At 39.9% G+C, this 12,290-nt stretch overlaps 1 protein-coding gene across 50 annotated transcripts in view; it reads left to right on the top strand.

The window, feature by feature from the left end:
• MAP4K4 (mitogen-activated protein kinase kinase kinase kinase 4) overlaps positions 1–6,161 on the top strand; it is a 191,392-nt gene extending 185,231 nt beyond the window's left edge. For all 50 annotated transcript variants that reach the window (XM_077914952.1, XM_077914964.1, XM_077914958.1 and 47 more), the window contains 2 exons: positions 755–894; positions 2,630–6,161. In XM_077914952.1, the coding sequence (XP_077771078.1) occupies positions 755–894; positions 2,630–2,713 (224 nt within the window). In that variant the 3' untranslated portion in view covers positions 2,714–6,161. The remainder of the gene's footprint in view (positions 1–754; positions 895–2,629) is intronic.
• The last annotated feature ends 6,129 nt before the right edge of the window (positions 6,162–12,290 follow it).

The following is a 12,290-nucleotide window of genomic DNA, read 5'->3' as shown; positions in this document are numbered from 1 at the left end:
CTCTACCATTTACAATCCTTCATTTAATCCTTAAGATATCCAGGGAATAGGACAGATGTTGACTGATTTGTGGAAAGTAAGATGAGACAGAAAAAATGGGTAAGGGACTTGTTCCTTAGAGTGGCAGAGCCACAACTATGAACACAGCCTCTCGATCTTCTGATGTGTGTTCAAGAATAAAGGGGCAGAAAGGCTGCTATCTGAAATTTTTAGTTTATATCCCTGACCTGTTCTGGTTTTATTGCAATTAGTCACTATCTCTTTTTATCACATTTTCCTGCCTTCTTTGTGACTTTTCATAAAAATATGAGCACTAAACTCTGTATCCAGTGGGTCATTCCTCACAATAAGCAATTCAACCATTTCAAAAATTCAAATGTCCACTTCCCAAGATTAACTTTAAAAGGTTACAGAGGCAAAATTCCTTAAAAACAACAATCCTTGGGCAGCACATGTGGCTCAGCGGTTTAGCACAGCCTTCAGCCCAGGGCGTGATCCTGGAGACCCGGGATCAAGTCCCACATCAGGCTCCCTGCATGGAGCCTGCTTCTCCCTCTGCCTGTATCTCTGCCTCTCTCTCCCCCTCTCTCTGCTGTGTCTCTCAGGAACAAATAAATAAAATCTTTAAAAACAACAACAACAATCCTTAAATACTAGACATTCAGGTGTGTGTGTAGTATATGAGCAGCATCTTTTCATGGATGTTTCCTTATCTTTATCAATTACATGTTTCCCCCCCCCCCTCCTCAAAAAGCATATATTCGATCCAACCAGACGATGGGCTGGGGAGAAAAGGCCATAGAGATCCGATCTGTGGAAACTGGTCATTTGGATGGTGTGTTTATGCACAAAAGGGCTCAAAGACTAAAATTCCTATGTGAACGCAATGACAAGGTAATGGTTTTCTTACAACTTCTTTTTAGCTGCTACTAGTTTTAGTAATGGTTTATTTTCCATGGAGTTTGGCGAAGCCTTTTCTTGGTGTTTAGATTCTGAAATAAATTCATCAAGCAACATTTTAGAATGGACTTTTTAGACCTGTATATGGGGGGTGGGATATATTTAATTTTGTGTTTGCTTACAAGGGGGGAAGAGATAACTTGTCTCTGCCAAAGTAATTATATGTTGGTCTGTTTGTGGTGGTGGTTTTTTTACCTGTTAGGTGATGTGTGTGAGCTGTGTTTGAGGTTAGGGACAGGGAAGGTTAGAGCTGCCAATTTAAATGAATAGGAGTCTTTTATGATTGAAAAGAACCACCTTGCAAATTTGGATAGGGTAAAAGTTTCCTCTCTCTTGATATTTGTCAGAAAGATAACACTTGTCTGCTTCTAAGTAGTGAAATAATTACATAGTTCACATGTCAGAAATACCTAACTGCATCCCTCATTTTATGCAGAAGCGTAAGGACCTCCTGCAGCTGAGATCCTAAGGCCTCAAAGCCCCATTTAAAACTCTTGTTTTTCAAAACTGGCCACATCTTTATCTCTTCCTGGGCTTACTTTCTCCCTGGAAGCGCCTCCCTAAGCCAGCCTTGGAGTGGAGCACCTTGGATGGCCTAGGGTGTTGACCCATCCCACTTGCTTTGAGAAGGACCTCCTGGTGGGCCTGACCTTTACCAAGCCCAGTTTTCTTTCTCATTCCCTCCACCTGGATGGAAAGCCTCTGACCACTTGAGGCAGCCTTTTGCAACCTTAGGAATTTGTTACAAACATTTCTACTTCTTGCTTCACATTAAAATATATTAAAAATACTAGCCACTGGCCCACTGATTGACTTCTCAGATTAAATTTAAAAATTCAACTTGTCACAGGAGCTGTAGGTTTGCCCTTGGCAGCCAGTTCTCCTGCCTAACTACATGTACATTAAATAAGCTGCATCACCACCAGCCCACTTTCCTACAATACTCTATAGCTCATTTACTAATGGGATTGACATTTTTTTCCTAGTAGTATCTCCCAAATTGTTTTCCTAGTAGTATATCCCAAATTGTTTACCTTGAACCTCTGACCCAGTTTAGGATTTTGCCAGCTTTTTGGCTTATATTTTCCTGAGTATATTTAATGTAGCCATAACTATACTATTCTTTGAATGTGGGACGTTTAGATATTTTTATTTATAATGTACATCACTTAAAGTTTATTAATAAAAGGTCCAAAAGTAAATTGTCAGAGTCGTTTGACCATAGAGTCCTATGAAATAACTAATATGTTTTAGCTTAATTTTTTAAGAGAAAAATCCAGTTGCCCAGGAGTCCCCTCCATTGCTTATTGTATTTTCCAAACACATTTATCTTTTATAGGATATTAGCAATAGAGGTAAAAAGAAATAGCTCAGTTTCAGAAATGCCATTATTTTTCTTTTTGAAAAAACTCCGTATGGCAGTGTTAGCCTTCTTAGTTCTAATAAAAATTGGCTACAGAGATGATGACTGCTTATATATGATAAATTGATATCATCTCAAGTCTTCTTTTGGAAAGGGACTTTGGGCTTTTAAGCTTCCTACATTTGGAAGTGTTGAGGTATCAGTGGCTCTAGGTTATCAGCCTGAGAACCATGGGAAGCATTTCCCCTAAAGACTGGGTTGTATTTTCATAATAAATCTCTCTCTCTTTTTCTCTTGTTTTCACAGGTCTTCTTTGCCTCTGTTCGGTCTGGTGGCAGCAGCCAGGTTTATTTCATGACGTTAGGCAGGACTTCTCTTCTGAGCTGGTAAAAGTGGTGGAATGAGGCTTGCTGGCCCCCCAGAGTCTTCAAGATCCTGAGAACTTGGAATTCCTTGCAACTGGAGCTCAGAGCTGCACCGATGTAGTCCAGGACAGCTGTGTGTGCAGACACCGTGTGTGGGGTGTTTTGTTTTGTTTTGTTTTGTTTCGTTTCCTTTCTGCACCTCTTACAGTTTATCCCCCTTCTTTTCTTTTCCCTACTCAAAAATAAATCAAGGCTGCAATGCAGCTGGTGCTGTTCATATTCTACCATCAGGTGCTATAAGTGTTTGGGATTGAGCATTAGACCAGAAAGCAAATGCCTTTCCTTCAGCTCCAGAATTCCTTGTCTCTGAGTGACTCTGTCTTATGGGTATTGAAGGTGGAGACCATGAACATGCCATTGGTTTTGTTGGAAATGGGCACACGGAGGTGTAAAATGGTGCTCTAATGAGCAGCTTACTGAAGCAGAGAGCAGATTTAATATAGTAACATTAACAGTGTATTTAATTGACATTTCTTTTTTGTAATGTGACAATATGTGGTCAAAGAAGAAGGTGCAGGTTTAAGAAGTTAATATTTATAAAATGTGAAAGACACAGTTACTAGGATAACTTTTTTGTGGGTGGGGCCTTGGGAGGCAGGGTGGGGTGGGTTAAGGGGAGGGTCCCATTTTGTTTATTTGGATTTTTTTTTTTTTTTTTGGCTTGGCCAAAAACTCAGTCATTTTTCTGTGTACCAGGTTTTGCCTAAATCATGTGCAAATGGTTCTTTTAAAAAAAAAAAAAAAAAGAAAAAGAAAATGTGTGCATTTGTATAACGGCCAGAACTTTGTTGTGTGACAGTATTAGCACTGCCTCAGTTAAAGGTTTAATTTTTGTTTAAACCTAGAAGTGCGACAACAGTTTTACCCACAGTCTGCACTTGCAGAGGAAAAGAAATTTTTTCAACCACATGTTTATTTTTTTGCCTACCTCATTGTTTGTAATGCATTAAGAGGTGGTTTAGTTTATATGTTTTTGGAGGAAAAATTAATGTTTAATTTAATCTTAATACCAAAACTATCAGATTGAAGTTTGACTGTTATTTTGTCACAGGTCTCAGTAGGCACAAGAGAAATTACCCCTGAAGATAGGAAATAGCCATATGGCTTCATCATGCTGACAGATGCAATCTGTTTTCTAAGTTCAGAGAGCAGAATGCTTCGTTTTCACCAGATTTACCATTAGTGGTTGATGGGCAACTATGGCCTACAACATAAGAGGCCTCATTGTTCTCAATTTGGGGTTTGGTAGCAGACGGGTGGTCATATTAGAATAGTCACACAAACTGTTCAGTGTTGCAGGAACTTTTTCTTGGGGTGGGGGAGGGGTGATGTTTCCCTTTTCTAAAAATGCAATGCACTAAAACTATTTTAAGAATGTAGTTAATACTGCTTATTCATAAGATGGCATCTTCCTGTGTTTTAGGTGTAATATCAAAGCCCTGGCTTTTCTCCTCTCACTTGCTCTCTTGTTCTCTCTCTGTTTTTTAAACCAATTTTACTTTATGAATATGTTCATGACATTTGTAATAAATGTCTTGGGTAATAATTTGTTTTATGGCTTCATGGTCACTCAATTCCTCTGATAAAGGAGCAGTGCTCGGTGTCCTGGCTCTGCCAGCTTACTTTCCTCCTGTTGAGTTTTGAAGGAGAATAATGTGTGATGGTGGCTTTAAACTTTGCCAAACAGAACTTGGTGTTTCCTAGGCTTAATCCTCCTTTGTGGTTAAGTTTCTTTTACAACATGAAAAAGGAAGATTTTTCTCCCCAAAAGGTAATAGGCATTTCACCTACCTGTCAAGGCTTTGCCCAGTGTTCTCATCCTATTTGGCATCCACTTTGACCCCTTTCATTCTCTTCCTCCTGATTCAGCACCTTTGCTAAAGGCTGTCCTGGAATTACAAAAACCTAGCAAAAAGTAGATAAACTCACAGAAGCAGAAACGACACAGGTGTACCTAACACAAAGACAAGATAAGCTGAGAAAACCTTGCCCTTTTGAAAAGGACAAGGCATTGGAAAAGGATTTTCCATCTCTATGACTTTGGAGTGATGCTAATGTCCAAAGCAGAAAGGACTAGTTCTTTCCTACTAACTTATAGTTAACATAGAGAAGATTGAAGAGTTACTTCCACCTTTGGAAGGTACTTTTGAGATGAGCCAGACACCATCACCACAGGACTTCAGTCAAAATCAGATCACTGCTGGTGATTTCCTGCATTTATCGGCTTTTGGAGTAAGATGAAATGTGCCACGTGAACATGTGCACATACGTGAACACGTATGCCTACCGAGAGGAGAATGTACTGGATGGCTGGGTTGATTATAGCCTCTCCCATGACTTCACAGAGAGGTAAAGTTGAACAGGTGTCTGAAAAAAAGCTTAAGCTTCTGATACCAATAAGGAAGAAAGAGAAAAGACTCAGGCATCATGGTTTTATGTATGCACAGACTTGGAGCTCAGTGTCTGTATGCACAGATAATTCAAAGGGTTTTTCATTGGGATTACTGAGTAGTTAGAACTTGACAAAAACTGGATTTCCTCTCAGAGGTGATGGGGTCTGAGCTCAAGCCAGAATTGTGCCTGTCCTGCTCATGAAGCACCAGGAAGCCACTCTTGGTGTTTGTGTTGAATGTGATCAAATCCATCCCTGGGCTTAAGTCACTGAGATCAGACAGCCATTTGTCCTTGTGGGGTGGCCTTCTTGGCCTCAGCACCTCATAAACCAGATTCTGTTGCTGGAGCTTCACACAGGTCCCCAGTTAGGTTTCTCCAGAAAAGATTACAAGCAGGTGAAATTTCATTCTTCTAGAAAAGGGATGTTTTTTTTTTTTTTCCTTTAACAGCGTAGTGACTTCACAAAAGTGCTAAAATGGCAAAATTACAGAAGAAAACAGTATTATACCATTAAATATGGAACATTGGACTATCTAGCACTGCTCTTCAAAACAAAATACAGATATGTCTGTAGATGTAGTCAAAGCTTTAATAAGTAATTCCTTTCTGTATTTAAATCAGAGTAACTGTACTGAGTGCAGTGTTTTTTTTCGTCATGCACATGTTATGTTGAAGAAAATGTTTACAAAAATGGTTTTGTGACACTAATGTGCATCGTATATTTATGGTTATTTTTAAAGTGATTTTTTATGGGTAATTTAGGTTTTCAACATAGTGGTAGTCCATTTAGTGATTCATAATCCCTAATTTTGCCAACTATAAATTTGCTAAACATTAATACAAATGACAGAGTGCATTACATTTACTAATCCTAGAGCTACAAAGCAGACTGGTGGTAAATACATGGCCTCCCCCCGCCAACCCCCAGTGCTAACTTCAACTTGTCTTCTGTGTATTATGAAAATTACTGTTGTCCCCTCCCCCCTTTCTCCTTAAATAAAATAAAAATGACACCTCTATTATGTGGCATGAGTTTCAAATATATTCTGATCCTTCAGAATGTTTCCTTCCCTTAAGATTCCTTATTGCACACCTCCATCCCCAGCGCCACCCTTGGCTAGAGAGGGTGGCTCCATATCCTGCCATCTCCTGTAAGGGGGATGTTTGTTCAAGGTGAGCCCTTGATCACCATGTTCTTGAAGCCAAGAGTATAGATCCTTAAGGAAGATAAAAGGTTTTATTTTTTCAAGTCTAAATTGAATCAAAAAATAAAATAGCATGTCTCTATCTAATAGGACAATTGAAGTAGCCCTTTCTAACACTGGCACCATAAATAATTATTTAGGCCTAGTAATCGGAAGGCCTTTGTGCCCAAACCCTCAGCGTGTGCCCCATTGATTTCCTCCAGATACCTGGCAGGTATGATCCCCATTGGACGACGTGGGGCCGCATCACCATGATTAGTGCCTTGGTCAAGCCTCCAGGATTGCAGAGGGGTGGCCACACAACATTACCATAAATGTTAATAAACAAGCTCCTTTGTGCTTCATATTAGAAACGTGTTATTTCTCTAAGGTGGAAATAAAATAGTAAATACCTAGGCCACCAAATGAGTATGTTTTTTCTTTTCCTACTTGATATTTGTTGGAGCTGGTGGATGACTAGGAATAAAAATCTGGTGGAGGGCTAGTTGTCTTGGGACCATCATTCATCCCTCCTATACCTACTTCATCCTCCACTGCTGTGGCTCTCAAAGCCAGCAACCAGGATGAAATCCATTTCTATAACTGACACCAGCTTTATGTTTTGACATCACATTCAAGGGTGCTGTGAAATTGCTACCTCTCTACCATCTACGACTTCAGCAACAGCAACAGATGCCCGTGCTCACTTGCTGAATGCAGTTTACCCTTGAACAAGGAGGCTGGGGTCACTGACCCCTTGTGCCATCCAAACACTTTTAAGTATAACTTTTGACTCCCCAAAAACTTAATTATTGGTAGCCTATTTTTTTAAAAAGATTTTATTTATTTATTCATCAGAGACACGGGGGGTTGGGGGGGGGGGCAGAGACACAGGCAGAGGGAGAAGCAGGCTCCATACAGGGACCCCGATGTGGGACTTGATCCCAGGTCTCCAGCCAGGATCAGGCCCCCGCTGAAGGCGGCGCCAAACCACTGAGCCACTCAGGCTGCCCAGTAGCCCATTGTTGATTGATGAGAAACAATAGCAGTAACATAACAGTCAACACATATTTTGTATATGTATTCTATATTGTATTCTTAAAGTAGGCTAGAGAAGAAATGTTACCAAATCATGAGAAAATACATTTACAGTCCTGTACTGTAAGAAATCTACATGTAAGTAGATCCACACAGTTCAAACCTGTGTTCAAGGGTTGACTATAGTTGTTAAAAAGTAGAACAAAAAAGAAAACCATTAAAAGTTGGGGAAAGTTGTTAATTTCCTTATGGGAGAAATAACATGTTCAACAATAGGTTCTCATACCTGGTCTATTTTCTTTCCTTTTTTTTTTTTTTGGTCTATTCATATTAAGGTTAATCATATCATATCCTGGTTTCAAAATCTTCATGAAGCTGTCCCACCTCTACCTCTGCTTAGCTTCTCTTTGCTTACAGTCAGTAACCTCCTGTTCCCTAATAAGTGGACACGGTATTGTTCTGTTTACTCTGTTTCTGTCTGAATACAGAGCCTGTATATGAGCTGAGGTTAGCTCTCAGGTTTGAATCGTAATTTCTCTGCTCCTCAGAAACTATCAAGCGTGTTGCTGGTACTGAACAGACACAAATTCCTGGTGGTTTGGTTAAATAGCACAAAGTTAAAACCCTGGTGTTAGTCCAAGGGGAAACTAGCATTCTTATGCCCTGTGGGACTTGTGAGGAAGTGCACTGGTGTAGACAGGTTCCAGGAAGGGTGTGGAATTCGACCTTGTTGGGCACAAGGCCACCCCATGCCATAACAGGCCATAACACTCACCAGTGCCTGCTACTGCAGGTTGGCTTGCTATAATAACCGAATCCTTGATCAAGTCTTATCTCCTAGTTTGCTTGATTATAGGAAATTTGAACTTTAGGGCTCCTGGAAGTTCTATGGAAGGAGATGTCGAGCTTGAGCAAAACAAGTCTGCCCCTTGCTTAAATTTTTTTGGATGTCAGACACAACTACAAATCTTAGAAACCAGTGTTAAACAACTTTTTCTCAGTAAGTGATATTAAATAATGCCTTTATTTTTTTAACGACTTAGCTGTAGTTCATATAACCATACAGTTCAGTGGCTCTTAGGTCATTTAGACTTGTGCATACCTAACGACCACAGTAATTCTTAAAACGTTTTATCTTTGCTGTTATCCCATCACCCCACCTCCTCACCTGCACCCCCCCCCCCCAGATGTAGACAACCACTAATCTACTTTTCCAATATGGATTTGCCTCTTCTGGACATTTCATATAAATGAAATCATACAATGTGTGTCCTTTGTGACCAACTTTTTTTGATTTAGCAGAATGTTTCGGGATTCAGCCATGTTGTAGCATGCATCAGTACTTAGTTTCTTTTTACTGGCATCCCTGGTTCTTCACCTTTGTCACTGGTGCCTGCTTTCGGCCCACCTTGGGGCTTAGTCAGTTGAGCATCTGCCTTCAGCTCAGGTCATGATCCTGGGCCTCTGGGATCCAGCCCCACATTGTGGTCCATGCTCAGCAGAGAGCCTGCTTCTCCCTCTGCCTCTGCTTCTGCTGCGCTCCCTGCTTGTGATTTCTCATGTGCTCTCTATGAAATAAAATATTTTTAATAAATAAAATAAAGCCAACCACGTCACTGATAACCAACCACATTCCAGCCTCAAATGAAAACTGCAGAGTTAACCATCCACCTTGTAGGGGAACCAGCTGACAAGCAGCCTCAGAAATGGATTCCTGTTAATAAGTGTTTTCCGTTTGAGCACTTAGAAATGCAGTAAGCCCCCCTCCCCCCATTCCCCCGCTGCCCCTTGAAGAGGTCTTGATACTAAACATCAGGCTTATCACAGGGTAGGTACAGGGTGGTCAAGGTTTGGGATGGAGGACTATTTGGGATTGGTAGGTGTTCTGCTTATGTCCAAGGCCTGGATCAGGATACTTGGCTTGTCCCTCTACCTTTGCATGCTCACCTCTAGGAAGGGACACACAGGCTGGTCTTGCTGAGCCAGATCCCTTTTTTGTTCTGGGAAAATACTCTAAACACGTTTCAGAAGGGTCTCATGCTGTTGGCTGCTCATTTGTATTTTACTGGCATCAAGGACATTTCCTCGGCTTTGCCTCCTGAAAGGCCTTCTAATTGTCCTCAACTTTGCCTTGCAGTATACATCATTGAGTAAGCATGGACACTAGTAACTTCTGGGAACTTGGTGGCATTTTGGTCAATCTTAACAAGTTGAGCAACCACTGGGTGCTGAGCAGTCTTGAGGTATGGAGCTCCTTTGGGGAAATGGAGGGGAGTTGTCTAAATGGCCAACTTTGAAAATGGTGCCTAGTGTATTCTAGATATTGAAGCAGAGCCTGTGGTAATGGTGCATATGAAAAAGATGAATACTTTTTAACTTAAAAAAAAAAGAAAGCAATGTGGCTACCCTTTTGGGTTGGTATGAGTTCAGTCTATGGCTAAAACTGAAGTGAGAGAAGATGATGCTCCTTTGTGGTTAGGTCACATGTGGTTAGATAACACTTGTTGTAGGATCTGGACTGATTGCAGCCTTGGCTCAAGAGAGGGACCTGGATGGGAAGGGCTCCATAAAGTTCCCATAAAGATTGGTTTAAAGAAAAGGTAACAAAAATAATTGAGAGAAGTAATTATAGAAATATCTAAGTATTCAACTAATCAGTCCATTCTAGTTTTTGGCTAACAACAATGATGGCAGGTATTTTTTGTGTATTTGCTATGTACCAAGCATGTTCTAAGGACTTTTACCTATATCCTTTTAATCTGTAGAAGAAAAAATTTAGGGTACCCGCTTGTTGACTTAAATTCATTTGGAGAGATAACAAATGCACCTCTGCAAGGTGCCAGCTGGTAGAGCTGGAAAGGTGAGTTGAACCCATAGAATTTGTCTCCATTATGAAAGATGCAATCACCATTGTCCAGGAGAATGAAACAGGTGCCTTGGATGACTGGCCAGGTCCATGCCCTTGAGGCTGTTTTTGTTGAGATGTAGAGGAGGTCTTTTGAGGTGTTTTGGGACTACATACATACAAGGCTAGTTAACAGTCCATGAGCCATTTGAGAACATTCTTGAACCCATGCACAAAATGGCTTTGGCACTCCTTGTAAACATGAGCGCATTTTTTGAGCAAATAGATATTTAGGCAGCAATCCTAAGAGTTCCTCTGGCCTGTGGCAGAGATAGTATAGATAATGCCATAGATAGGAGGAATGTTCTCCAGGACACATTGATGTGTTCGCTGCCCCACAGGGCTCTCCTGTGGAAGGCACACTATGTGAATCAGTATGTGATTCCTCTTTTCCAGTAATGTGGCTAACTTCACAGTGAACACTTCAGCCATCACTTAGGAATCCTGCAGATTTTTCCACCTCTGGAAGTGAGCAGGTTCTGCTAACCCTGAGACCAGGCAGTGTTGTTCTGGAGGGCTGTTCTGCATTTAGTCAGCCCTCTCGCTGCATTTAGTCAGCCCTCTAGGTCTGTCTCAGGTTTTCAATCTTACCTAAACAGTGGAATGCCAGTGTATAAGGCAGAGAAAAGAGGTGTTGATTTTAAGTTCAAATTTATAATATCCTTCAAAGATGAAACAATGGAAACTAATACTGCTTTGCTATTGGAACTTATGGATCATAGCTGTCTATGTCTATCAAATTTCTTTCTTGGTTCTCTAACCTGGAGCTAATTCTGATGCCAGCAGGAGTATAATTACCATTTCTAAACAGCCTTGCAAGAAAACACCTAAAAAGTATATGGTATCAATAATTTGGGGACACTTTTTAGTATTTATGGGTAGCAGCAGAAATTTTTAAGATGCACACAAAAATAAGTTAACTTGACACCAACTATTGTTTTGTTGGTCTCTAATATAAGGTATACACTTGATTGTGTGTGTTTATACAGTTTTGATATATTTTATTTAACTCAATATATTCCAAAACACAATTTTAATATGTAATCAATATTTTTTTTTGTAATCAATATTTTAAATAAAAGGATGGTTTACATTCTTTTTTTCACACTAAGACTTGAAAATGTGTGTATTTCACACAACATATCAATTCTGATTAGCCACATTTTAAGTTCTCAATAGCCACATGTGGCTAGTGACTACCATTTGGATGTGCAGTGCTAAGGCCTTATATACCTTATGGTGAGAATCTTTTGAGGCAAATATTGTTACTATCTTTTACTGGAGAAGATACCAAAGCTCCTAAAAGTTAAATAACTTGCTGGGAATCATCCTAGAGAGTATAAATGGAGGAGCAAGAATTAGGACCTTGTCTATTAATCTCTAAACTCTGTTTTTTTTTTTAATATATCAATGCACATTATTTTGATTTTTAAAAAATCATTTTTAAAAACACTTCAAATTTTTTTTAATTTATGGCTTTGTTTTGATTTTGACTTTTAAAAAATAATTTTAAAAAACTTTAATTTTTTTAAGACAAAGTTCTAGAATGCTACCTGGGAAGGGGGGTCTGATCTATTTCATTCGTTTGTATTTTCATCAAGAAACCTGGATTTTAGGGAAAAAATTTTTTTTCATTTACAAAGCTTTTGTCCCCAGGTTTATTAAAACAAATGTGAGACAGTCAAAGATAGCCTACATAATTTGCGAATATCACGGGGCCAATTTGGCAGTGTCTGATGTATAAGAAGAGCTAATTTTTCCCTGTAAGACTGACTTGGCATTCTTTGACATTCAGAATCTCTCAGCCTTGGTGTTTCCTTATTTCCTCAAGTTCATAAGGAAGCTCATGGCAAGAGGGATATCACTGAGGTTTTTCACATTGCTTCCTGCCCCAGAAGTTGTATGCAGTAAGATCTGTGCAGCTAGGTGGCTACTTTTTCTGAGAAAAGTGAGTGTTTTACACAGAATAGCTTGTCTAGTGCCAGGAAACATGTTCAGTCAGGAACCTCTGAGTCATGTGA

The sequence above is a fragment of the Canis aureus genome, chromosome 11, assembly GCF_053574225.1.
Source record: "Canis aureus isolate CA01 chromosome 11, VMU_Caureus_v.1.0, whole genome shotgun sequence".
NCBI classification, from domain to species: domain Eukaryota; kingdom Metazoa; phylum Chordata; class Mammalia; order Carnivora; family Canidae; genus Canis; species Canis aureus.
This window is presented reverse-complemented; position numbering and strand designations above follow the sequence as displayed.